This window comes from Python bivittatus, unplaced genomic scaffold (genome assembly GCF_059951505.1).
Source record: "Python bivittatus isolate LINGU-HERP-01145 unplaced genomic scaffold, Pbiv_v1 ctg000200_np1212, whole genome shotgun sequence".
Lineage (NCBI taxonomy): Eukaryota > Metazoa > Chordata > Lepidosauria > Squamata > Pythonidae > Python > Python bivittatus.
In genome coordinates this window covers 6,832,015-6,859,298 of record NW_028277040.1, presented here as the reverse complement: position 1 = coordinate 6,859,298, position 27,284 = coordinate 6,832,015, and the positions used below count along the sequence as shown (strand labels likewise).

Below are 27,284 nucleotides of genomic sequence, written 5' to 3'. Positions count from 1 at the left end.
TGTCCAGTATGGATGAAAAATATACTTTAAGGAGGGCTCCCTTAGTGATCTGCTAAAAGTTATATTATGTAATTGAGGCAAGGAATTGGGTTACTAAAATAAAAATGAACTGCGGGTCTAGTGTTACCCAGAAACCGATTCTTACAGGAGAGGCTAGTTCTACATTGTCGAGGCTTTCCTGAGTGCCTGATTAGATCAGTTTCTTATTCTGAGGAGGACACAAATTGTACTTCTCTCTTTTTTCTGCAGAGGCATTTGAAGGAGCCATAAACACATGTGGCTATTGACAAAAATGGTTTCTTGGAGATTTGGGCAATACAGACATTCAGGAACAAAGATATGGGTATAATGTTCTGCATCTTCTTGTCGTGTTATTGATCTTGAAAACAAAATACCGATTTGGGTACCAGTTTTTAGCACCTACCCATGAAGGATTCCAAACCCTTCACCATGTAACTCACCGCAGCCTCTGAACTAATTTGACAGATTTATAGCAGTCTTTCCCTACCTGCTGCTTTCCAGCATGCTTTTCCAGTTCCCAGGTGGTCTGGGAACCATGGGACCTGAAGTTGGAGACTTCTTTAGAGCACTGTAGGGATTGGTTGCATTTTCGCTCTCTCTTTCAGCGGACCCCTTTGAAACAATGTTAAAGTCCTTGTTGCAGTATCAGTCTGGCCTGGGTGGAGACATGGCCGAGAGCTGCTTGAGGAAAAAACTGTATGAAAATGGTGTCACCAAGCTGCTGCCGAGTAATTTTCCAGTCATCCAGAAGGTGAATAGCTTTATCTGAGGGCAAATTGTTTTGCTGAGTTGTATGGGAGGGTCTTTCCTAGGAAGATACATGATTCAGAGTCTTTTTAAAGGCCATGGTGCATCGAGATCTGACTAACGATGGAATCAGATGTTTTAAGGTTTTTAAAAGTTGTTTATGTTGTCTAATCATTCTCGAAGATCTTCCCAGTGTAAATCTTGTCTGGCACACTTCCATGTTATATCTTTCCTGTGTTTTCAAGACAAGTTAAATTAAAAGTCTAATAATGAACATGCCTGAGGCTGTTTTTGACCCTCCCTGCTTTACTCTGTCCTATGCTGGATTTTAGCAGAGCTTATAATGTTCTCCAAACCAAAACAATTGGCATTTTTCTTTATTTTTGATGCTTTATTTATTTTATTGTAATTTCTTTGATTGTTGTGAGTTGCCCAGAGGTGCTGAGAGCCAGCCGGCATACGAATTTTTATGATGATGACGACGACGATGATGCATGTTTTCAACATGATCAGGATTGCACAGGCAAAGAGAGAGCCTCATTTTCCCTACACAAGCTCAAGTAGGAAGTTGTACCAAATAATTTGAAAACCTCCATGGTCTGTCAATTAAAATTAAATTGTTGAAAATAATTAGTATATCTGGACCTGTTTCAATCGGGTTTCAGATTGGGGCACAGTATAGAGACAGTGCTGGTCACTCTTGTTAGTGACCCTTGGCAGAGCCAAGATGGAGGTGCTCCTTGATCTCTCAGTGGCTTCCAGCGCTGTTGACCACAGTATCCTTCTGGGCTGGCTGCAGGGGTAGGAGTGGATGCAGGGATTCATCTCCTTCCTCAGTGGTTGGTTTCAGTCGGTGTTGACAGGGAGGGAGAGGTTGCACCCACCGCCCCTCATTTGTGTGGTGCCTTTGGGCTCGGCACTCTTTCCTCATCTACATGAAACTGAGGTCATCCATCAGTTTGGGTTTGGTATCCTCAGTATACTAAGGATACTCAGTTGTATATCTCAACGCCAGGCTGTGCAGGTGAAGCTGTTGATGTGCCAACCCAGTCTGGAGTCTCTTTGGGTCTGGATGGGGCGGAACAGGCTTCGGCTCAGTCCTGACAAGACTGGCTGTGGCTCTTTGGCCCCCCGGGATTGGGGACGTTTTCATCATTGGTGTTGGATGGAGTAGCACTTCCCCATTCTAGACTGGTGCGCAACTTGGGGGTCCTTCTGGACTTGCAGCTACTGCTCAAAGAGCAGGTGGCAGCTGTGGCCAGGAGGGCCTTTGCACAGGTTCATCTTGTGTGCCAGTTGCACCCCTTTCTTGACCGGGAGGCCCTTTAGACAGTTACTCATGCTCTGGTTGCCCCACAATTGGATTATTGCAACGTACTGTACAGGGGGCTGCCCTTGAAGACCACCCGGAAGGTACAGTTGGTGCAAAATGCAGTGGTGTGAACAGTAATGGGCACATTCCTGTATGCCCATGTGTTCCTACTGCAACGTGAGCTGTATTGTTTTCAGGTCCGGGTGCAATTCAGGGGGCTGGTCATGACATATAAAGCCCTTTATGGCATAGGGCCTGGATGCCTGAGGAACCACCTACCTCTGTTTGTGCCTGCCTGGTACATCCTGGCAAAGTGGGTGCACTCCAGGTCTCTTCTATTAAATGCTGTCATTTTATGGCACTGAGGAAGCATGCCTTCTCGGTCATGGACCCCGTCCTCTGGAGTAGCATCCCTCCAGAGATACGCACAGCACCTTCTCTCCTGGGGTTCCGAAAAGTGCTTAAGAACTGGTTTTGTTCCCAGGCCTGAGGTTGATGTGGTTGTGGGGCCCCTGGTTTGAGTTGTTACTGTTTGATTGTTTTCATGCAGGCTGCCTGTGAGATTGTATGTTTTTAGCTGATTTTATTGTTTTGTATTGGTATTTGTAAGCCACCAAGAGTCTATGGGAGTGGGCGGCAATAATGAATTTAAATAAATAAATAACAATGTTGATCTATGACTTGCCCATCCCTAGTCCCAATCAAATCAGTTTTATTCACGACATGTGGGCCACCTAGTTCATTTTTATGGGTTGTAGTATCACAAGGATTCAGAACCTCTGGAGTTGGCATTTCCATTCACTTCCTTTGGAGGAAGCATCTCCATGCCCCTCATCCTTTTGGTCATACAGACCTGCTGTGTCCAGTGAAAGTCATGGAGGTCTGTATTCCCACAGGCGCTCTCTGTGTGCCTTAAGAATCATTGCACCTTCCCCAAAGCACCACTAGATGGGAGACATTGTATCAGTAGCTGAATGCTAATCTGATATGTGTAGGGATGGATTTCATCACAATACTTTAAAATGCATTGCTTTGATTTTCTAGTCAACAGGACATGTAATAATATTTAATTCATCCTTTTCAGTTTCCCGGGAATGTAAAGAGATTGACACATTTATTTTTTTTGTTTAAGCTGTCAGAAGAATTGCTATCAAAATGGCTAACTTTCCCTGAGTCTCAACACGTGCCCCTCAGTCAACACATGTTAGGCTTTGCAATGAAAGCTGTTACACAGACTGCTATGGGCAGCAGATTTGAAGATGACCAAGAAGTCATCCGATTTCGTAGGAACCATGATGTGGTAAGTCCACAGAAAGAGGAGGCAGGAATATTCTCTTCAGTTCCATTTTCTACCACTGGGAGACAAACCACATAGATATAAGTGGAAAGGCCTTGGCTCCAAGATGCAGCTTTGCTAATCTCCTTCAGTTATTGAGTAATAGCCGGTAACACCGCTTAGCTGACTTTGGCTGATCTTGGAAACGCTAAGCTGAGTTGGACCTGGGTAATGCTTGGATGGAAACCACAAGGAAATTCCAGGGCTGCAGACTAGGCTGGGAAATTAAAAAATGGAAAACCACTTCTGTATTATTGCCAAGAAAACAACATGGAATATGCATGTGGTCACCAGGGGCTAAATTCACCTCAAGGGAAACTTGGATTTCAGTTATTGAAATAGGCTTAGATAGCCTGGCTTGTAGGACATTGCATATTTTGCTTGTAGTACAGTATCTGCATTAAGAACTTTTAAATGAGGAACCCTTAATCCATTGAGCTGAGAGATCTTTTCCTAAAGTCTCTCCCCACAGAGAGAATCAAGTGCAGATTTAAGGGCAAGCAATGCTGTAAAAACAAAAGCTTTCAGCTAAAACTAAAATGACAGACAGTGTATGATTTCAATGTCTTCTTTCTGAATCCAGCCTGCTCTATACCAGTATTATCTTCAGTTTAATCTCAGACTTCAGGTATAATACCTACAATAGTTATAAGTATTGCTGTAGTAATTTGAATCTGATCTAGATACTTTCTAAAAATGGGAATAATTACTGTATTACTTCATGTATCAGGAAGTCTCTCTGTTCTTGTAATTAAGAGAATAGACAGCCTAGGAACCCATCATATATCCTTTAGGATTTTAAGAAAAATTATATCAAGCCCATATGTTTGTCTTATTTTCTGGAAGCTAAGATCTCTGTTTTAGTCCACTGATATGGAAGACCAGGAAGGAAGTCACAAGTCATAGTAAAAGAGACATTTGAAATTTAAATATTTTACAATTCTAAATATATTTAATATTCACATTACTTAAAATGGATACTGTAGTCCAAGATGAGTTTAGGCGAATGAAGATGAGATACACCCAATATGCTCATAGTCCTCCAAGCGTTTCGTGGGGTTTATTGTGTGACTGGTTCTGTGTACAGTATGGTTTCTTCTGTAGGTCCTTCAGGGTGCTGCAAACTTGGAGGCTGCGTATTCCTTTTGATAATAGCTTTAAGGCAAGGGATGTATTGGGAGGAGATGGGCGAGGGAGAAAATAAACAAACAAACAAATAAATGTATTTATTAAATTTACACCTTCCCCTTCCAACAAAAATAGCATTCAGTGTGACTACTCATGGAATACAAATACAAATAAAAATACATAATTATCATTAAAGCAAACTCAACAATTAAAAACTCATCAATTAAAAAAAAATAACTAGCAGCAGTCATCAGACTTAAACTTAAGGCAGCATCAAGTCAAGTTAAATGCTAAAAGTCAAATGAAGAATGTCAACAAGAGATAGGGCCAACCAGGCTAACCTTTGCAGGGAATTCCACAACATACCCATGAAGAAGGTCATCTTTAAGGTTCACATCTAGTGTGTCTGCAATGTTGGTTGGCTGACACCTGGGCAAATGCATCTTAGAAAATGCAGTTTTTCAAACAGCTGGCCATTGAAGGTGATAACTATCACTTTGAATTATACCTAGAAATGAATTGTTAGCCAATGAAACTGTTGTAACAAAACAGTTACATGCTCTCTATAGCTGGAGCCAGTCAACAATCTCTGACCACAGAGGTTTATTGAAATTTCTGAACACTTTTCAGTGGCAGCTCCTCCTACAGTACGAATGTAACTAAGCTAGGCGCCATTGTGGCTAAATATGTCATCTGCATGAATGGGAATCCAAGGCACTGAGAAGTCCCAAGGGGGCATACTCTGTCCAGTGCCACGTGTAAGTCCACCTCCCAAGGCTACCTGGACAGATTTTAACTAAGTCTGAAGCTGGATGGAAGCATATCTAGAAAGCCTATTTAATCCAGAAGGGAGTCGAGGTACTACCATATTCTTCAGCACTCTGCTCAAGAATGGAATATATATGGAATTATCCAGCATAAAAAGATTGATTGCCAAGCATTTATATGGCATTTTTCAGTTGAAAAAATGACTTCCCTTTTAGCATCATCCTTTCCTTAGTACAGAAACCATGTTTGACATTCTGATAAGACTGAAGTAAGTCAAGACTTTTAATAAATTTAGAAGGATAACAATTATTATCTATTTCTATTTCAGATCTGGGCAGAAATTGGAAAGGGTTTCTTAGATGGTTCACTTGATAAAAGCGTGACCAGAAAAAAGCAGTATGAAGATGGTGAGTCCTATTTTGTATCTGTTTGACACATGTACATGGCAAGGTGATCTAACTGAACATTTCTGCATAGCATTACGTTTTACTGAATGTTTCAGAAATTGTACTGTTTTATCTAGCATGTCAGCAGATAGATACACCATGAGCATTGTTTGTTCATCTCTTTTTCCAAATGCAGGATAGGGAAATAAAACCACCCCAACTGGTCCCTCCTTCAACACTACATTGTTTCTGCAACACCTGTTTGTTGACCATTCAAAGGTTGTGTAAATTTTGGGTAAATACTGGAGGCTGACAGATGAAATTTTGTTTCTCCATTCATACATGCATATGCATACACACACACAGACACACACACACACATGGAACCAATGGATAGGGCTATACTGAAATAAATGTGTTTCAAATCATTTTTCATCTACAACAAGGGAAGCAGTCATCAGAAGCCAAAGACCAGCTGCCCAACTTGATAGGATGTGTTTCTAGGACAACACCCTCTGCTAGCTAGAGGATGACCTCATTATTCTTTGTGTTTAAAGCCCTGATGGAAATGGAGCTGGTCTTGAAGAAAGTCATAAAAGAGCGCCAAGGAAGGAGCTTCAACCGACACATCTTCATCGATTCTTTACTGCAAGGGAATCTGAGTGACAAGCAGGTATCTGCCTCTTTGATGTAATTAACTATTAATGGAGTTCCCTCTAGATCGGCTGCTAATTATGTCTTGGCAGTGTTTGATTAATATAATTGCCTCTGTTGTATCTCATTTGATGCAGTCTTTTTCCTTGCTAGGATGTAACGTGTGTGACTTTACTCCAGACCTTCAGGCTTGAACCTTTTTTTTTTTTTTAAACAGTAATATTTAATTACCTGAGGGACCATCTCACCCCCATCACATCAACCTGTCCCATCCAGTCAGGCAAGGAGGGCATGTTGCGGACCCTGTCAGTGAGAGAATGTGAGCTGGCAGGGCCCAGGAGGAGAGCCTTCTCTGCCGTTGCCCCTGCCCTTTGGAATATTCTCCCCCCAGAGGTATGGCGGGCCCTTACCCTCCCAGCCTTCTGGAAAGGATTAAAGACGTGGCTCTGCCAGCTTGCGTGGGGTGACAACAATCTTACCCAATCCTGGGGGTGACTGGTGCTTTGATGACATTCCCCGAGTGACTGCCAATTTTAACGTCTATCCTTGGATCTATTTATTTTCTATTTATTAAGATTATCGGATATTGTCATTTTAATTGATTTTAACTGTTTTGCAAACCGCCCAGAGTCGTTTCAACAAGATGGGCAGTGACAAATTTGATATAAAATAAAATATATAACTAAAAATAAATGTTATGGTATGCACTTAACTGCTATAGTGATGCGGATAGGATTATTGTTGGTATGGGAGAAGCTGTTCTTAATGTATTATTTTAGCTGACTCCTGAATGGCAGGAAATTCTTTGTACCAGATCTAAAACTAGAGTGAATTTTTACTTTTGACAGGACATGGCTATGAACTAGGGAAATAGAGGATAAGGTGCAATGTCTCCTCCCTCCTCCTCCTCCTCCTCTTCCTCCTCCATCATCATCATCATCATCATCAACATCATCATCATCATCATCATCATCATCATCATCATCATCATCTTTATTTCAGTCATTGACCAATAAAATCCCTTGTACTTTTCTTTATTTAGCCATTCCATGAGGGAATCTTCATTGGCAGAATAGTTGGATAGGTGATACTATAACTGGCATATCTGAGGTGTTCATCTGGCATGTATACCATGGCAACAGCATGTGTGGTCTTCTCCAAGTGTAGCAGATATCTGTTGCTTTTATAGAGGCTGCATTGCCTCAGTGAAAATGAGAGAATTCCACACCTCTTGGTGGGGCAGGGTGGAGCTATTGCCATTCACACACATTCCCTGATCTTCAGTAACCAAGGCAAGAGCCTTTCGAAGAAAGCCCCATTAAATGTGATGGCATTTATGTCTGAGAAATGTACATAAATGTGAAGACTGTATATGGAAGTGTAACATTAGGATTGAGGGAAAACCTAGAGGTCTCAAGCCTTCTCTCTGAGAAGTCCTAAACATCAAGACACCTTGGATCGGCCTTCCTGCTTTGGTAGGGTGGCTTAGGTGCCACTACCTGTTTTCCAGGGGTGCCTTTCCCTGGGATCCCTCGTCAACTTAGTGTGTCAGATAGATGGGGATCCCATAATCTGTGCACCTTATTAGCAAGTAAAAGGAGCTATAGATCTTCTTTCATTTTTATAGCTATTTCCTGGCCCTGGGGTATGGAGGCATGTGACTAAGGAAATCAGCACCCCTCCTTTGGGAGATAATTCAGTCTCACAAGGTATAACAGAATTAACTTTATTTTAAAAAACAAGAGAAAGAGGGAGAAGGTAAAAAAAAATCATTTAAAGTGTTCACATGCAATACAGCAAAGGAAGCTGTAAAAAGAGAGAGCTGTAAAAGCCACTCACAGCATCTCAAGAGAATCTCCAAAGTCAAAACTACACACAAAAAGTGAAGACTGAGTAGATTATAAGACGGCATTGGTCTATTACTTAGGAAATATAATCACTGAACATTTGAAAACGGAAAATATAAATCAGAAAGAGTATGTATCAGGCACCATAAAGCTCCACACATTCCAAAATAAAAGTAATCTTATGCAACATTTCCAGTTACCTAAGCTGCTATTTCTTAGAGGCAAGCTGATCACTACAGCAAAGTTTCCTGCTTTCTTCCTTAGTTCTTCCAGATTTGATTAGATTCTTGCCTTTAATCAGAAGCTCAGGAGCAATGTTCCTCAGCTCCTTTTCTAGCCCTGGTACACTGCTTCTCTCTTGGAATTTTTAAAAGACAAAAGCCTTTTTTTCTGCAGAAGAGGGGGGAATTCCTTTTGCTAAGTATGCAGGTCTGTGACCGTAATAAAGATTTGATTGATTGATCCTTTGGCTAAGTGCTAAGGTAAGCGCCCTTTCTCTGGAGGATGTTGCTTAAAACAGAGATGTTTGATTCAAACATCTGCAATCTCCATGACATGCAACCGATAGTCTGGAGTTCTGTGAAGGCCAATTGACTTCATAACAGGAGGCTTCTGAATGTACATGGTGCTGACAGCCTTTCCTGTGCATACTTTTTCTGGGCAAGGAGAAGATGTGCTGTTGACAGTTAATCGTTTTCTTTCTTTTTGGAGCTATTTCTTCTGTAGCTACAATTAATTTGGAATTCATTTCAGATATTTCTTCTTTGACATATATAAAATGTTTAATTAAATTTTCAATATTAAACTTAGCACTAACTCTCACTATATCTTTTTTTTTTCTCCTTCAATGAACATCTCTGAAAATCTCTTCATTTTCCAGATTCTGGAGGACACTATGATCTTCTCTCTGGCAGGATCCATAATCACCGCAAAATGTAAGTATATCAAACAGCATTTAAGACATAGTGTAAATCACTGGGGGAGGGGGGAGTCCTATGAAAATGTTGTCACAATGCTTGCTGTTCCATAATACTCTGGATAATTTGGTTTACGGTAGTTTATGTGTGTGCTGCTTTTGAGAGGCTTGAGAGCCTTTATAACATTCATTCCATTTTCTTTCTTGGACATGAGAAGTTAAAATGGGGCAGGTGGAGGGAGCTAGAGCTTATGCCTGAAATAGCAAAGTAAATGATAAATATTTTGACAGTTTTTTATTCCAATTTCTCATCATGTAGAGCAAAGGAAATGGTAACAAAAGTCCGGGCAAGTTGGGATTTGGGAGAAGCAAAATCCTAGTATCCCAGGATAAACCAAAAATTTCAGGATACAGGAAAAATGGTCTTTATCCCCTTTTGGTTGGCCATGAGATGTGCTTGTCTGAATTCTTTGGGTTTTGTTTTTTTTTAAACCAATATTGGAGGCAGATCTGGAAATAGCATTACACGTTTTCCCTCATATTTTAAGGCAATTACCTTTCTGTCTGATTGCGATACACCATCATATTCAGACAACTCCACACTTTTTCCTTTGAAGAGATTGATACTTTGGAAAATACTTCCAAAGGAAGATGGAAGAAATCCTGTATAGTAGAAATGTTAGTATGTAAGATACCTTAGAAGATGTTCCCTAGTACTAGATGATGACGCTAGATCAGCACTCAGTCACTACCAAGCTGGAAGGCTACAGGAGTTGATGGAACATCTACAGAAATATGGTAAACAAAAGAAGAAAAATCAGTAAAGTATCTAACTAAAGTGTGCCAGCAAACCTGAAGAATGTCACGGTGAGCAACAGATTGGAAGAAATCAGTCTGTGTACCAATATCAAGGAAAGGAGATTTAACGGACTATGCAAACTATTGTACAGAATCCTTAATTTTGCATGCTAGCAGATTAGAGCCCTACATGAAAAGGGAGATGCCAGATATTCAAAGTGGTTTTTGAAAAGGCTGAGGAACAAGATACATTAGTGTATTGCTGATGCACACTGGATAATTAAAAAAGCCAAAGAATTCCAAAAAGTGGTTAATATGTGCTTCATTGATTATAGAAGGTCCTTCGTTTGTATCAATCATGTCAAGCTGTGGAATGTGCTTAGGAAAATGGGAATTCCAGAACATCCCATTGTCCTCATGTGAAACCTATACACAGGACAGGAAGTCACAGTCCAGACAGAACATGGTAAAACAAAGCAGCGCCAGATCAGCAAAGGAGTGAAAGCGAGATATATTGTTTGTTTGTTTAATAAATGTATATGGGTGCCTATCTCATATACATGACTCTGGGCAGCTAAGAATTAAAAACAAAATAAAACCAGGATAAAACTAAAATTTAAGAAACAACATCAATAGCATAAAATAGCTGCCAATAACATTCGGAATGTCTCACATTCAAATTAACCGTGAAACGGGCTCACCCACACTGCCAGAGCCCCAGGCTAGATGGCGAAGCCAAGTTTTTAATGCCTTGCGAAAGGCCAGCAGGGTCAGGGCAAATCTAATCTCGGGGGATGATATTCCAGAGGGCAGGTGCCATGGCAGAAAAGACGGTCTTCCTGGGTCCTGCCAGGTGGAACTGTCTAGCGGACAAGACCCAGACCATGGATTTAACAGGACACATACAGAATATACAGTGGGGGAAGCTGGATTGGAAATAGATAAGCATGGCTTTAAAACTAAAACCTTTAAAGCAGCATGCAAACTTCCAGTGTAACTTTTGCCTTTAATTAGGGAATATTAAGTTAAGCAGGGAGCTTATTAAGTAGTGCCAAAGGAGGTTGTGCCAGCATGTGAGGTTTGTGTAGATGGGAGAGTTTGGAATGAATGAATGAATGAATGAATGAATGAATGAATGAATGAATGAATGAAGTGGGAGATGAAAGGACGGAGGATGGATGAACAGATGTTTGCATGCTTAGGTATATCTGAAATTATGATTTAGAGATCTTGGCTCTAAACTCACTGGCTAGCTTTAGTCAAGCCACTGTCTTTAAAGCCTCATAATGTGGGGATAATTGTACAATCTTATTTTAGAGGGCAAAGATAATGATGGCTGAAATAATAACTATGATGCAGATTGTGCACTTCACAAAAGGGTCTCTGACTGTTAAATTGTAGCATTACTTCAAGTCTGCTTAGCTTTTAAATAGTTTTGTCACCCATGCATTTTCATTTCCACACAGGCTTCTGAATATCTACTTCTTCCTATGGACTGCTTCATCTGACCTGGGTTTCCTATTGAGTTACTCAGTGGGGGTTGCTTTTTCCTAATTCCAGAATGTGAACTATAAATTATATGCAAGTATTGACCAAATGGACACCTTCATCCTCTGATACTTCTTTTCTTTTTCTTCCTTTAGTGTGTACCTGGGCAGTCTATTTATTAACTACCTCTAAAGAAGTTCAGCAAAAGCTTTACAAGGAGTTGGATCAGGTTCTTGGGAAAAGCCCTGTTACGCATTTGAAAATTGAGCAACTTAGGTCTGTGTCTGTTTTTACACTGATTTTTTTTAGTGTCAGCAAATGTCATATTCCTGGTCTCTTAACCAGGAATGAGAGGAGGATTCTTGTGTTCTTCCTCTTGCCCTATCAATTTCTCAATCCTTTTCAAAATTAATTTTAAACCTGGTATAGTACTATACTGCTAATGTGCTTAATCCAAGACAGAGTTTGCCACATGAGCTGGCAAACCCATTCCATTCCAATATCTTATATCCTGTATCCAGCAGCTGGGGGAATACTTAATGGGGTTTTTGAGGGCAGCAGTAGGCAGAGCTATGATGCAAAATGGGTGAGGCCAAGGCACATATGTGACAAGGCTGGAGTTTTCTGGGATTTCCCCCCCCCCCCAATTGTAGGTTTTCCTTTATTTGTAAAACTATGCTAAGCATGTATTTGGCTTACACTGTATTTTTTGTGCATTTGTTATTTTAAAACAAAAGAAACTCAAGTAGTTAAAATGCCACTGGTCCATGAGTGGCATTGCACTTTGATTTAGAACAGATATGGAACAGAGATGAAATTTGCTAGGGATGGAGAAGAAGCATCTGAGCCAACAAGCAGCCATTTGGGCTTCAAACCCAAAATGAAATTGGAAATACTAGTCTAAAGTGGGTAACTGAAACCAATCCATGAATTGATCATTGTAATACAATATTGTGCCATGACTAGATTAATGTTTATTAATCTGATTCTTCCCCTTCATGGATCACTGCCTTGTCGTGGCGAAGGGGCTTGTGTAACTCAGTGAAGCCATGAGCTATACCGTGCAGGGCCACCCAAGACGGACAGGTCATGACAGAGAGTTCTGACAAAATGTGGTCCACTGGAGAAGGAAATGGCAACCCACTCCAATATCCTTGCCAAGAAAACCCCATGGACAATGTTAAAAGGCTAAAAGATATGACGCCGGAAGATGAGCCCCTCAGGTCGGAAGGTGTCCAATATGCTACTGGGGAAGAGTGGAGGACATTTCCAAGTAGCTCCAGAAAGAGTGAAGCGGCTGGGCCAAAGCCGAAAGGACGTTCAGCTGTGGATGTATCTGGAAGCGAAAAGAAGGTCCGATGCTGTAAAGAACAATATTGTATAGGTACCTGGAATGTAAGATCTATGAACCAAGGCAAGCTGGATGTGGTCAAACATGAGATGACAAGATTGAACATCGACATCTTGGGAATCAGCGAACTGAAATGGACGGGAATGGGTGAATTTAATTCGGGTGACCATTATATCTACAACTGTGGGCAAGAAACTCTTAGAAGAAATGGAGTTGCACTCATAGTCAATAAGAGAGTGGGAAAGGCAGTAATGGGGTACAACCTCAAAAACGACAGAATGATCTCAGTGCGTATCCAAGGCAAACCATTCAATATCACAGTCATCCAAGTCTATGCCCCAACCACTGATGCTGAAGAAGCTGAAGTTGACCGCTTCTATGAAGACCTACAACACCTTCTAGAACTAGCAACAAAAAAAGATGTCCTTTTCATCATAGGGGATTGGAATGCTAAAGTAGGAAGTCAAGGAGTAATCGGAATAACAGGCAAGTTTGGCCTTGGAGTACAAAATGAAGCAGGGCAAAGGCTAATAGAGTTCTGTCAAGAGAACAAGCTAGTCATAGCAAACACTCTTTTCCAACAACACAAGAGACGACTCTACACATGGACATCACCAGATGGTCAATACCGAAACCAGATTGATTATATACTTTGCAGCCAAAGATGGAGAAGCTCTATACAGACAGCAAAAACAAGACCAGGAGCTGACTGTGGCTCAGATCATGAGCTTCTTACTGCAAAATTTAGGCTTAAATTGAAGAATGTAGGGAAAACCACTAGACCACTCAGGTATGACTTAGATCATATTCCTTGTGAGTACACAGTGAAGGTGATGAATAGATTTAGAGGATTAGATTTGGTAGACAGAGTGCCTGAAGAACTATGGACGGAGGTCCGTAACATTGTACAGGACGCAGCAACTAAAACCATCCCAAAGAAAAAGAAATGCAAGGAAGCAAAATGGCTGTCTGATGAGGCTTTACAAATAGCTGTGGAAAGAAGGAATGCGAAAAGCAAGGGTGAAAGGGAAAGATATAAGCAACTGAATGCAGATTTCCAGAGAATAGCAAGGAGAGATAAGAAGGCCTTCTTAAATGAACAATGCAAAGAAATCGAGGAAAACAATAGAATGGGGAGGACTAGAGATCTCTACAAGAAAATTGGAGATATGAAAGGAACGTTTAGTGCAAAGATGGGCATGATAAAGGACAAAAAAGGCAGGGACCTAACAGAAGCAGAAGAGATTAAGAAGAGGTGGCAAGAATACACAGAAGAACTATACAAGAAAGATCTTAATGTCCCTGATGTCCACGCTGGTGATCATTGACCTTGAGCCAGACATCCTAGAGAGTGAAAGTCAAGTGGGCCTTAGGAAGCATTGCTAACAACAAAGCTAGTGGAGATGACAGTATTCCAGCTGAGTTATTTAAAATACTAAAAGATGATGGTGTTAAAGTGCTGCACTCAATATGCCAGCAAGTTTGGAAAATGCAACAGTGGCCACGGGATTGGAAAAGGTCAGTTTATGTTCCAATTCCAAAGAAGGGCAATGCCAAAGAATGCTCAAATTATCGCACAATTGCACTCATTTCACATGGTAGCAAGATTATGCTCAAAATCCTACAAGCTAGGCTTCAGCAATACATGAACCGAGAACTACCGGATGTACAAGCTGGGTTTCGAAGAGGCAGAGGAACTAGAGATCAAATCGCCAACATTCGTTGGATCATGGAGAAAGCACGAGAGTTCCAGAAAAATATCTACTTCTGCTTCATTGACTATGCAAAAGCCTTTGATTGTGTGGATCACAACAAACTGTGGCAAGTTCTTAAAGAGATGGGAGTACCAGACCACCTTACCTGTCTCCTGAGAAATCTGTATGCGGGCCAAGAAGCAACAGTTAGAACCGGTCATGGAACAACCGATTGGTTCAAAATAGAGAAAGGTGTACGACAAGGCTGTATACTGTCACCCTGCTTATTTAACCTATATGCAGAGTACATCATGAGAAATGCCAGGCTGGAAGAATCACAAGCCGGAATTAAGATTGCAGGGAGAATCATCAACAACCTCAGATATGCGGACGATACCACCCTAATGGCAGAAAGTGAAGAAGAACTAAAGAGCCTCTTGATGAGGGTGAAAGAGGAGAGTGCAAAAGCTGGCTTGAAACTCAACATTAAAAAAACTAAGATCATGGCATCTGGACCCATTAATTCCTGGCAAATAGAAGGGGTAGAAATGGAAGCAGTAACAGACTTCATTTATTTGGGCTCCAAGATCACCGCAGACGGAGACTGCAGCCATGAAATTAAAAGACGCTTGCTCCTTGGGAGGAAAGCTATGGCAAGCCTAGATAGCATATTAAAAAGCAGAGATGTCACCTTGCCGACAAAGATCCGCATAGTCAAAGCTATGGTTTTTCCAGTAGACCCTGATGCTGGGAAAGATTGAAGGCAAAAGGAGAAGAGGACGGCAGAGGATGAGATGGTTAGATAGCATCACTGAAGCAATGAGCATGAAACTGAGCATGAAACTGAGCAAACTCAGGGAGGCAGTGAAGGACAGGAAGGCCTGGCGCAATATGGTTCATGGGGTCACAAAGAGTCGGACACGACTTAACGACTAAACAAATCTGATTCTTGTTTGAATGCTGCCTCTGGAAATTGTAGGAGTGTGTTTTAGGATTATTCTTTTCTTTTTTAATCAAATGAGAACCTTGTAGATTCTGTGCTTTCAGGTATTGCCGGCAGGTTTTGAATGAGACAGTGAGGACAGCAAAACTAACACCAATTGCTGCACGGCTTCAGGAGCTGGAAGGCAGAGTTGATCAACATCTCATTCCCAAGGAGGTAGGATTGGAAGCTGATACTCTGATCTTCAGTTTCACTTAAACTTCCATTTTAATTGGGAGACTTCCTAGAAGGAGAATTATATACAAAGACAGAAAGTTGTTTTGTTTGTTAAGCACATTGGTGGACTTGTAAACCAGAACACTGATTTCTTTTTTCAATGAGCAGAGAACATTGATTGATTGATTGATTGATTGGATTGATAAGGCTGCCCAACTCAAGCAATGTGACTCCAGATGGTTTACAGCAAAAAACAAATAATAAACCCGCCAAATAACCACATAACATTAAAAAAACTACCCATTATATAAAATGGCAACCAAACACAATAGTTAAACAACCAAAAGGGAACTCTACTCAACTGGACTCAAATGCCTTTTTGGTTTAATAAACCATGATATGACTGAGACTTTTGTCTATTCATTCAGATGCTTTGCTCTTTTTTGTGTGCGTGAACCTAATTAAACCAGGAAATGTCTAATTAAGCAAAGTTTTCCTTTTCATCTAAGTAGAGAACCAGCAACATTCTTCATTGGGAATGACTGGATCATGATTTGGCTACTTATGCAGATGAAGGATTCATTCACAATTCTGTTTGTTAAACTAATTATTCAGAACAACTTAGTATGACTGCTATCAGTAGTAGCAGCACTTATGGTGCTCTGTGCTGAGTTATAGCACAGGACCATGAGGTAACACAGCTGTACCATTAGAGTGAGGAGGGATGTGTGTTTTAGCTGCTTGTAAGAGGACTTGGGGGAGGTGATTAGGGAATAAAATAAATGCAAGAATCTTACTGAGGATTGCTGCAATCATTTTATTCATCTAGAAAAAAACTAAAAATTGGCAGTGGTGACCAGGTTGCTCTGGGGGCCATAGGATGGGAGAGCCACATGCAGCCTAAAGTTTTCCATCCCTGTTATGAATATATAGAGAGAGAGACAGTGCATACATATTGCTGTTATTTTGTGTTCTAAATTGTAGGGAATTTTGATCAATAAAATATAAATAGTCCATCCTTACTTGTGCCATTACCAACAAAAAATTACCATTGTAATTGACCCATTTAATAGCCATATTTACTTGGGCATCAATTCCAGTAATCTTCATCATCCTAATAAACGCGATTATGATTTTATCCTTAAATTCCTTAAACTGAGATTATCAAATATCTTCAAAAGTAGTGAAAGGAACTGATTTCAAACACAAAGCTAGAAAAAGCCCTGGAGCTTCTATCACTTCTATCACTTTCCTCTTGTAAAATACAGTGATTGCTGTAGATGATTACACACATACTCATTTGGAGCCATTATGTCCATCTTGCCTTGAAAAGCTGTCATTGTGATACTGCTTTATGCAAAGGAAATTTCTCTTAGAGGTTTCCTGGTACTTGGCTGCTGTCATCTCTTTCCCTCCCCGATCTCTTCTTTTCTTGCAGATTGCATTAGTTTTGCAATTAAGGATCTAAAAGAATTGAAGTTAAAGCAAATAAATGTATCTCTGTCATGCATTTATACAGCTATTAACGCATATAATGGACTACTAGTCTATATAGTATAATGTGATAATGCTGTGTCATGTCAATGGACTAAAATGATGCTTTTTAAATTCTCTTACAGACTCTTGTGCTATACGCGCTTGGTGTGGTCTTGCAGGACAGCTCACTCTGGCCGTTGCCCTATAAGTATGGAACATAGAAAACTTAGTTCATAACGTTTCTTAATGTGAATTTGCTTTTTCCCTGCTACATTCTGTCTCTTGGTACTAAATGAATGGTTGAGCTATATCATGACACATGGTTTCTGGGCTCTTCCGTTTAAGATGTAGATGGAGAATTGCATGTTTGATATGAAAGTAACAACAAAGTGCATGTAAAAAAAACCAAAAAACAGCAGATGAAAGAGCTGAATTATCCAGATACCTTTTTTTTTTAGAGGCAGATTTTAGGAAGTTCATGCTTTTATGTGGCAAATTCAGTTTGTCAGTTTTAGAAAATAAATGTTGCTGTTGCAGTTTACAAGGACCGAGAACATCAATCAAAGGCTTTACATCATTATTTCCAAATATGGCCATAGAAGAATAATTTTGGCCTCAAAATTTGAATTCCACAGAGTAGAAGGAAACATTGCAGTGCTTCCAAATGGCAACCTTTAATGTAATCCAGCCATGTAGAGGCAGGATTGTGGAGCTGAAATGAAGTGGGACATTAATTCTGAATCCAAGGGGAAAATGCCATAGATTTGATTGAAATAAAATTAATCAAACAGCCAAATAAATAAATAAATCTGGCTCTAGAAACTGAAACATTACGATTGGAAAAAAGAAATAGAAAAGCAAAAGAGTCATTTCCCAAAGGGATTGTAGCTGCTGTTATTTCCAGCAACAGGACATACTTATAACATCTTTTAATGGCAAATGTTAGTTCAAGGAAAAGAAATGACCCCACATCCTTTCCTCTGGAATGGAAAAGTAGAGAAGGCTGAGCCTCCTTAGGGTAGGTTGGGTGTCATATGTTGGGGTTCCATTAAAAATCAATTATTTTGTTTGTAGTATGATGAGTTGCAACCACAGGACTGCAGTTAGGTCTAAGTATCCTGGGTTTAATCTCTGCAAATAATCCTGGATTTAGCCTCTGCAGCTAATGCTGGATATTGCAACATTTCTCATATTCCATGGTCCACTAGGTCATTGCATGCAGTTGTAGAGTACAGGGTCTCCTCTGACTCCAGGAGAGTTATTTCTTGTCACGTGTGTGTCTATGTGCATATCATTAAGCTTTTGGACACTGCTTGTGCAAATGTATTCTTCACTACATATCAAATTCATTTTATCTCTGGGTTAGGTGGTGAACTGAACCCAAAGATCACATCTGTTTCCTTCTATCATGTTGGCAACTATGAAGAAGTTTAGAGAGGTGGCTTCTCATTTCAAGATTCTTTCCCAGTCCTGTCATTTACTGAAGCAAATGGGATGCTTGAGAAGAAGACAGATGATGACAAGCATAGAGGAAACCATAGCAGGGGAGGAGAGCTCTCCACTGCCTGGGGGTGTGGGAAGTAGGATTTGGGAAGAGAGGTCTGACTGAAAAAAAAAAAAAAAAGCTGTATCAGCATCAGCCAGGTATCGCCACACATACAATCCAACTTTTTTTTAACTCTGCTAATTAAAATAAATTATTAAGGGATACATAAAACAAAACAGCTATTTTCAGAATTTGCTACTTCCCTGCAGAATATAGTTGGCCTTTTAAGGGAACATGATGAGGTACAGTCAACAGACAGCTGAAGGCTTGAACAATAGAAGATTTATTGCCCGATGAAATATCAAGTTAATGAAAAACACAAATGTGCTGTAGTACAGATTTTAATAAATATTGCGGGGTGGGGGGGAGAGTTGTGTAAAAAGAAATAACCCGGCATCATTCTGATTGCCTTCTCCTGTTAGTTTAGGCTAGGCTGGATAATTGCTTGTTCACCCCTCCTCCCCAACCTGATGGTGAAACATGCTTCTCTTTCTAATGAATCATCAGCTGCTGAGCACACATTTGCTTGCAGGCCAGCTGGGTTGAGAAAAATGGAGGAGGCCTGGTGCAAGCAGCAGAGAAAGAAAGGGAAAAGAGAGAGCAGCTCTGTCTCTCACCAAATGGTGCCAAATCAGAAAACATACATTAGGTGGATTCAGGCGGCCTCGTGTATTCTCTGCTGAAGTGCTTCTTAATTGTCGATTCACATTTCTTGTAGCTCATTTTAAGGAGTGAGTGGCTTTTGATCTTTTTTCTTTTCTTTTCTTTTTGGTAGATTTGATCCAGATAGATTCAGTGATGAAGCTGCTATAAAAAACTTCTCTCTCCTTGGTTTTTCAGGAAGTCAGGAATGCCCTGAACTGAGGTGAGAGAAAATTAATAACACTTGGGTATATACTATTTAAACAAAGGGGAGGGGGATGTGCTATAAATAGAGGGGAGGGGAAGCAGTGCTCTCTTTTCTTCCTCTTGCAGCTATCTGAGATCTGCAAAAAGGCTCTTTTGATGCACTTGCTAAATCCTGTAGGAAAGAATCCAGAGGTTGCTGTGGAAGGAGGAAAATCTCCTAAATTGGGCAAAGACATCCATTCCTTCTTCCCTGGCCTCTCATTCCACATTGTCCAAAGGGTGGCTGATCTATCAGAGAGACTTTTTGGAAGGATTCAGATGCCTGCAGTAGAACAAACAAAGAAGGGATTCCTTCCATGGATCTCTTTTGATTCCTTTAGCTAGGAATTCAAATTATTTGGCTGACCTTTTTTTCATGGCTAGGTTTGCCTATACGGTTGCTACGGTTCTGCTGAGCGTGATTGTGAGGAAACTCCACCTGCAGCCTGTGGAAGGCCAAGTCATCGACACAAAGTATGAGCTGGTCACATCACCCAAGGAAGAAGCATGGATAACTATATCCAGGAGGAACAAAGGAGAGGAGTGAAATTGTTTGGGGGGAAGAGCCCTTTTCGCACTGCTCACCACCTTCCAATGTTTCCTTCGAATCACTGTTAGGCATTCTCGGCCTAAAATATCTCCCTTCCTTCATCATAATTTTCTCGGATCCTATAAACAAATCTGTAGGATTGATGGGAGAACCAGACCTTGTGGGGCAGAGTGATCCCCTTGCCCCTCACTTCCAGCAGCCAGAGCAGCAAGAAGTCATATATTCTGATCTAGAAGCCCTCAACCATCAAAACCAGGTGTAAGCAGTCACACTGTGGAAAGGCGCTCTGCATATGGACATAGGAACTTTTAAAAAACCTATTTTTAAATGACGTATCGCTCAAGATTTGAGTGATAGGAGAGAAAAACCTAAGGGTATGAGCAGTACCTAGTCTGCCCTTCCTCTAAATTAAGGCCCAGTATGAGTAATGGGTGCATGCAATTCAATAAAAATGGCAGCAGCACACTTCAAATAAGAAACATTCCTGTGTCAGCTGATTATTATTTCTCCTTCCTTTCTATCAGGGCTTGGGTGGAAATGTTAGTCATAACCACGACCCAGTACAAATAATGGGAACAGTTTATTGGCAGTAACACAAGTTGCATTGCTTTTAATGGGATGTAGTCAGAGCTAATTGTGAGGCCAGGGTGATATTTGGGGTGAGGAAGGGGGAGAAAATTGGCACTGGTTGTCCTGGACTCTTAGTAAAGAGTAATGCTCCTCTCTTTTTTTAAATCTAAGCTTCCTTGTCTTGAGAGATGGGAAAGATGGTGTGCTATTTTTTGTTCTTTTTTCCCTTTGCTTTATAAGTGTAGAAGCAATTGTGCTGCCAGTGCATTAATTTTTTTTAGTAACTTCTGATCAAAATGAATCTAAAGCAGTCTTTATGGGTAGTTAACCTATTATTTGTCAGATGTTCCGAAGGGAGTTTCACATTCATCTACCTCTTTTTCAAAGAGCAGTGCTGTCACTCCGCCTTTCTTTTTGCCAAATTTTATAACCATTTTACCTACTATTTAAATAGTGAACTATAATATAGAAAGCCAAAATCAGTAAATTGACTTTACAGGGCAAAGACTTGGACTTAGCAGGCTGGGGGTTTTGCTTTCCCTTGGAATGTGTGACTCAACATAGAGTTTGGTGAGTCACCTTCGTTGTTTTACAAAACGCTCTTTAAATTTGTAGGCATTTTTTTTCCCCAAGGGGGCAGCCTTATTTGGCACCCTATCTGTCTCTGAACAGACTGCATGGATCGAAAGGGAAGGGGTGGGAAGAGGTGGGGGTTGGTGGTTAGATGGATCTTCCTTTTTTGCATGGGTACAAAACAAGAGAAGAAACCTTCCAGCATAGTGATTCTCTGGGATTCTGAAGTCAGCATTTGATTAGACTGCTTTGCAGAACGATAAAAGCTTGCTCAGTATCAGCCCTGTACAGCTTTAGGTCAACGTATGAGCTGTGGAACAATGGGATGGAACTGCTGATACTGGGGATTATTGCTGCTTGTCACACTTCAAGAGTCAGATACTTTAACTTTTTCCGGAGGGAATTCATGGGGTGGGGGGTAGATAATGGACTGAGCTTAAAAGTCTTTTTTTTTTTTTAAAGATTCTTGCCAAGGAGATCATATTGTAGGAGAGTGTAGCTGCAACAACAACAACAACAACAACAATAATATTGACTGTGGCAAAAGAAAGCAAAGATAGTACCAATAGTAATAGGCGCCTTAGGTGCAATCCCAAATCATTTGGATCACCACTTGAACACCATCGGCATTGACAAAAACATCAGTCAATTGCAAAAGGCAGCTTTACTTGGAACAGCTTATATCCTGTGATGATACCTCAAACATCATTAAATAACATCTGCCTATCCCAGGTCCTTGGGAAGGACTAGATAGGTGGATAAAAATGCCAAATCCAGTCTAAACATCTGGCCAACTGTGTGACCACTTTTATCCACCTATCAAGTCCTTCCCAAGAACCTGGGATAGGCAGATGTTCTTTAATGATGTTAAAGGTAGTAGTAGTAGTAAATAGACCAACATTACCCTAGACATCCTGTTTAGTAAAATCCTGTTCTTACTTACCATTATTCACAGCTCATGAAGTAGAAACGTGGAACATTTCTACCTGGAAGTTGGGGAATGAAATAGTTTTACTTTCTCTTTTACCCATCAATATCAAATTAGAATGACCTGCGGATTTTCTCTTGCACTCAGTTAATCAAAATTCGAACTATCTCGCTATTCTAACTTGATCCTTGATTTGTTTGGGTTTGCGATTCTGATTCTGTTTCTTTACCTTCTTTAAAATAAACTTATTTTTGACATAGTTTGCTTGTTCAAGTTAGCATGCCCTTTTCAGAGCAGTCAAGGATAACTCAATGGGCTTTTTCTGTAAATAGCACTACTATTATAACATTGTTGAGTAATTGTATTTTGTTAAACCTGTCCCTTTACTATAGTTACTTATGCTGTCTTATATTCAGATGGAAAAGAAAACTCTCTTCCTCAACCCGCGGTTTCCAATTTTAGCTGTCCAGCTGTTAGTCACAACTTACCTTGCTTGTGCCTCTGAATCATCTGCAGATCCAAGATTGAGAATTCTACCTTAAACTATCATCAAAAGTTCTTGCAGTGCTGAATTTGGTGCTCCAACAAGAATGATGTTAAAACAAGGACCACTGAGAAACAAATTATTATTGGATGTTCATGAAGGTATGAAATTGGAAATAGACGTGGGATGGAAGAAGGGAAATAAAAGCTCTCGCTAAAGAAGAATCCCAGTGAGGACTGGACACTAAACTATGGATCATGTAATGTTCTCTAATTAGCACAGTTGGTTTTATAACATTTTGTAAAGATTTTACATTATTACCAAAAATAAATTTTCTATCAACTTCTGTTTTATAGTTTTTCAACAAGTGTCCAGAAAAAAATGTAAGTGTTATGCTTAATATTAGCTTGCTTCAGAATGTCATAAGAATTTGTGGCTCTAGAGACAAGATTGTACTGGAAAAACAGTATAAGTCAATGTTTCTCAACCCTGGCAATTTGAAGATGTGTGGACTTCAACTTCCTCATGCTGGCTGGGGAATTGTGGGAGTTGAAGACCACACATCTTCAAGTTGCCAAGGTTGAGAAACAGTGGTATAAGTCAATATGAGAATGCTTCCTGCAGAGTTCCTAGCTCAATGCGGGGAATATGGGCTATTGGCAATACAGTCAATTTATGCAAGGAGAATGGGGATTAGCCCAACCTCCATTGCCCCACCCATTTACTTGCATTTAGGTATAATGCTGGATAATGCCAAGGGCCATTTGACATACAGTTTTATGCACAAGAGTAATGACAGGAACTGAAAACACGTTGGAGACTAAACAGGGCCAAAAAACTCTATTGCATCTCTGGTGTATGAAATGACATGTTGAGAAGTCTGCAGGCAAGCAAACCATGTTCTGTTCAATGATCCACTTCTTTCAACATAAAATACTGTGATTTGGGAAAATGTATGACTTTGCAACAGAAGTGTTTGCCTTAAGGACTTCTGTACCATATCCCCTTAACCAGAGCCAGTTTGGTGTAGTGGTTAAAGCACCAGGCTAGAAACCAGGAATTCTAGTCCCACCTTAGCCATGAAGCTAGCAGGGTGACTTTGGGCCAGTCACTCTCTTTCAGCCCTGGGAAGAAGCAGGCAAGGGCAAACCACTTCTGAAATCTTGCCAAGAAAACTGCAGGGACTAGTGCAGGCAGTTGCCAGGAGTCAAAAACTGACTTGAAGGCACAAAAACAAAACATCCTAAATTAAATGAATTGGTGCAACCTCTTCTCATGAATACAGCTATTTAACTGGTTTTAAGGTTGGGCTAACTCAGTGAGCTTCCATGGCTGAGGATAGCCCACAATCTGAATCTCCAATCCTCACCAACACCTCTCTAACTCCCCACTCCCATCCAGCAGGCTCTTGTTCCATTGCATATCCCAAAATAATTTTCTTTGGGTTCACAGATCTTTCCAAAACGATTGGAAACCAAACCAGTTAAAAGTTTTATTTTAAGTGTATCTTCAAGAGAGAGAGAGAGAGAGAGATCTTTGTGTGTGTCGAACTGTCAATTTAAAAATGTTCAGAAAACTCGACAGAATAACATTGGAACTTCTAAAAATGTGTCTGGATATATCTGAGGCCTATGCAGAATTAAAACACTGTTATTGGCTATAGCAGGAAGGCATTTAGAAGGTATTCCAGAAGTAATTGTCTCAAATTATTTATAGGAATAAATCATGAGGTGCGTGCAGTTACTTCCCCATCTATTACTGTATTTCTTTTAGATATTTAATTTATACACATATATACATGTGTGTGTGTTGCAAACTGGTATGCTGTAAGCCCAAGCTTTTGACATCATCTTGATTTACAAGAATGCCTGTGGGCTCGTAAGTATTCTCAGAAAATACAACTGGCTGGTAGCTGCAATCCAGTGCTTTTTTTAAAAATTACTGCTTAGCTGCTCAAGAAAAGTTTTAAAAAGCTTAGCTTAAAAAGAGGTAGTAGAGAGAGGGACGGCCTAAAGGGAATGATGGAGAGGGGAGCAATCTCACCAGTTTGCCCTCAGGGAAGAGGTTTTTTTGTGACTGTTCCATCACATATTCTCAAAATTCCAAATGTCTCTACCAGCATTTCTCCTTATCTAGGCAAAAGATACTCTCAAAAGAAATATAACTATCACACATCCCACCTGTGTTTACATTGTATTGGTTTCAGAGGGGCTTACTCTGTGAGAAAACAGGGAATAAGTATTTGAATGCTTATCTCAGAAGAGACATTTCAGCCCAGCTGCCAAGCAATGTGAGAAAAAGCATTTGAGAGAGACTCCACCTTAATTAACAGACTAGAGCTGAGGCTGAGAAATTTCTCTTACAGTTTTCAAGAATCTGTATTTACCCAGCCTAGCATCAAGGACGCCTTCATTCTTGTTTCCTTGCTATTACCAGTTACATGGGGCTTGAGGCTCTCATGTAATTGTGTTGCAGGAATAATACCAGAGTAGTCCCATCTCCCCAGACCACACAGCTTTCCTCTTTTTCACTGCCAGCTCCAGAGAGTGCTTCAGGATCTGTCTCTGATTTTACATAGCATAAGAACATAAGCAGTGTCCTGCTGGATCAGACCCTGGGCCATCAAGTCCAGCAGACTATTCTCACAGTGGCCAAAGACTGCACAAGGAAGCCCACTAGTCTCCCAGCAGATGGCCTTCAGAGGGAATCCCACTCCCATCAAGACTAATAGCCATTGATTCCCATGGCCTCCATGAATTGGTCCAACCCTTTTTTGAAGCTAGCCAGGCTGGTTGCTGGGACATCTCCTGTAGCAAATTTCAAAGTCTAATTACATGTTGTGTAAAAAAAATCCTTTTTTTCCTTTTTTTGTCTATCCTGATTCTTCCAGGATTCAATTTCATTGGGCAATTTCTGGTTCTAGTATTTTGTGGAGGGGAAAATAGTCCACTGTATTCATGCCATGTATAATTTTGTACACTTCAATCATGTCCCCTCTCATTTGCCTCCTTTGTAGACTAAAAAGTCCCAAACGTTGCAACCTTTCCTCACAGGGGAGCTGCTCCAGCTCCTTGATCATCTTAGTTGCTCTCCTCTGAACCTTCTCTAGCTCCACTATATCGTTTTTGAGATCCGGTGACCAAAACAGCACACAATATTCCAGATGCAGTCACACCATTTATATAAGGGCACTATGATATTGGCATCTCCATTTTCATTACCATTTCTTATTACCCCTAGCATGCTGTTGGCCTTTTTTTTACAGCAGATGTACACTTTGTCGACACCTTCATTGAACTGTTTCCCATTACTCCAAGATCTCTCCTCATCAGTCACTGCTAGCTCTGATACCCTTAGTTTGTATTAGTTATGATTTTTGGCACCAATAAGTATCACATTATACTTGCTCATGTTGGATGACACCTGCCAGTTTGATGCCCACTCTCATAATGTGCAGAGGTCCCTTTGAAGCTCTTTGCAGTGTTTAATTGTTTTTACCACTCTAAACAATATGGTGTCATTGGCAAATTTGGATATTCCACTAGTCACACCTGATGCCCGATAATTTATGCTAAAAAACACTGGTCATAGGACAGATGGAGTCTGTGGTCAGAATGCTTTTTATCAGCTTTGGCTGTTGAACCAGTTGTGTCTCTCCTAGACAATAATGACCCCCAAAGCAGTGTTATATTTACTGTAATTTCAGGCTTGATTTCTCTAATAAGCTCTACATAGTACTGGCCTTGTCTGTCTCTTGGAAGCTTCAACTAATATAAAATTAGTCTCTGGGGTATCCTGCGGAGACCATTTTATACCAATTTTGAAATCTTTATACTGGCTGCCAGTTTGTTTACATATACAATGTAAGATTTTACTATTCTGAAAACCCTAAATGGCTTCATCCTGAGACCCATCATAGAAAACTTCCTCTTAGGAGATTCCCTCCACCAACTAAGATAGTTGGGAAGGCCTACTCCCCGTGGCAGACATTGCTTTCTCTATGGTTGCCCTATGGCTGTGGAACTCATTTCCCAAGATAATACAGTCATCACCATCTACACAGACCTTTAAAAACACATCTCTTTCAACTGGCCAAAGAAAAGAAAGAATAGGAATGACAGATCTTATAAACAGGGGTTAGCAATGCGACACAGTGGCCATGAATGTCAGGACATCTGCAGGCCACCAATGGTGCCTGCACCTCTCTACAATTAATTTAAATTTGGTATGGCCAAAGTCTCGAAGGATCATCACATTATACAAGACTTTGGATAATATTTGTTTTGGGTGGGGGGAACTGCAATTCCCATTGGTGCAAGTATTTGTTTTTGAAATTCTGCTCAGGAGATGCTTCTGCTGGCAGAAGCAAAGTTAGGATCCCAGCTAATTCCAGCAAAATATTGGTAATAAAATAAAATTACCCTCAAGTTGGAGGGTTTCTGGTGACTTCATGGACATGTCCATGTGATTTTCTTGGAAATGATGCACCATTGTTTTCATTCAGAATGCATTTTCAGCCTCTAAGTCTAGCCTGGTGTTTCCTGGGGGTGTACCATCAAAATATTGACCAGGCCCAACACTGCTTAGCTTCCAAGCCCTGGCAAGGTCAGCCAGCCTATAGACAATCTTTAAAATACAGGAAGGACTCATATGAGTACTGCAGG

The 27,284-nt window shown here is 40.5% G+C and overlaps 1 protein-coding gene across 1 annotated transcript in view; it reads left to right on the top strand.

Moving 5' to 3' along the window:
- The window catches only part of CYP20A1 (cytochrome P450 family 20 subfamily A member 1), a 31,034-nt gene extending 9,365 nt beyond the window's left edge, over positions 1-21,669 (top strand). The window contains exons 4-13 of the mRNA XM_088135650.1: positions 627-772; positions 3,213-3,380; positions 5,641-5,719; positions 6,256-6,371; positions 9,080-9,134; positions 11,557-11,677; positions 15,494-15,605; positions 17,225-17,289; positions 19,403-19,492; positions 19,900-21,669. Coding sequence (XP_087991776.1) covers positions 627-772; positions 3,213-3,380; positions 5,641-5,719; positions 6,256-6,371; positions 9,080-9,134; positions 11,557-11,677; positions 15,494-15,605; positions 17,225-17,289; positions 19,403-19,492; positions 19,900-20,062 — 1,115 coding nt within the window. The 3' untranslated portion in view covers positions 20,063-21,669. The remainder of the gene's footprint in view (positions 1-626; positions 773-3,212; positions 3,381-5,640; positions 5,720-6,255; positions 6,372-9,079; positions 9,135-11,556; positions 11,678-15,493; positions 15,606-17,224; positions 17,290-19,402; positions 19,493-19,899) is intronic.
- Positions 21,670-27,284: the final 5,615 nt, after the last annotated feature.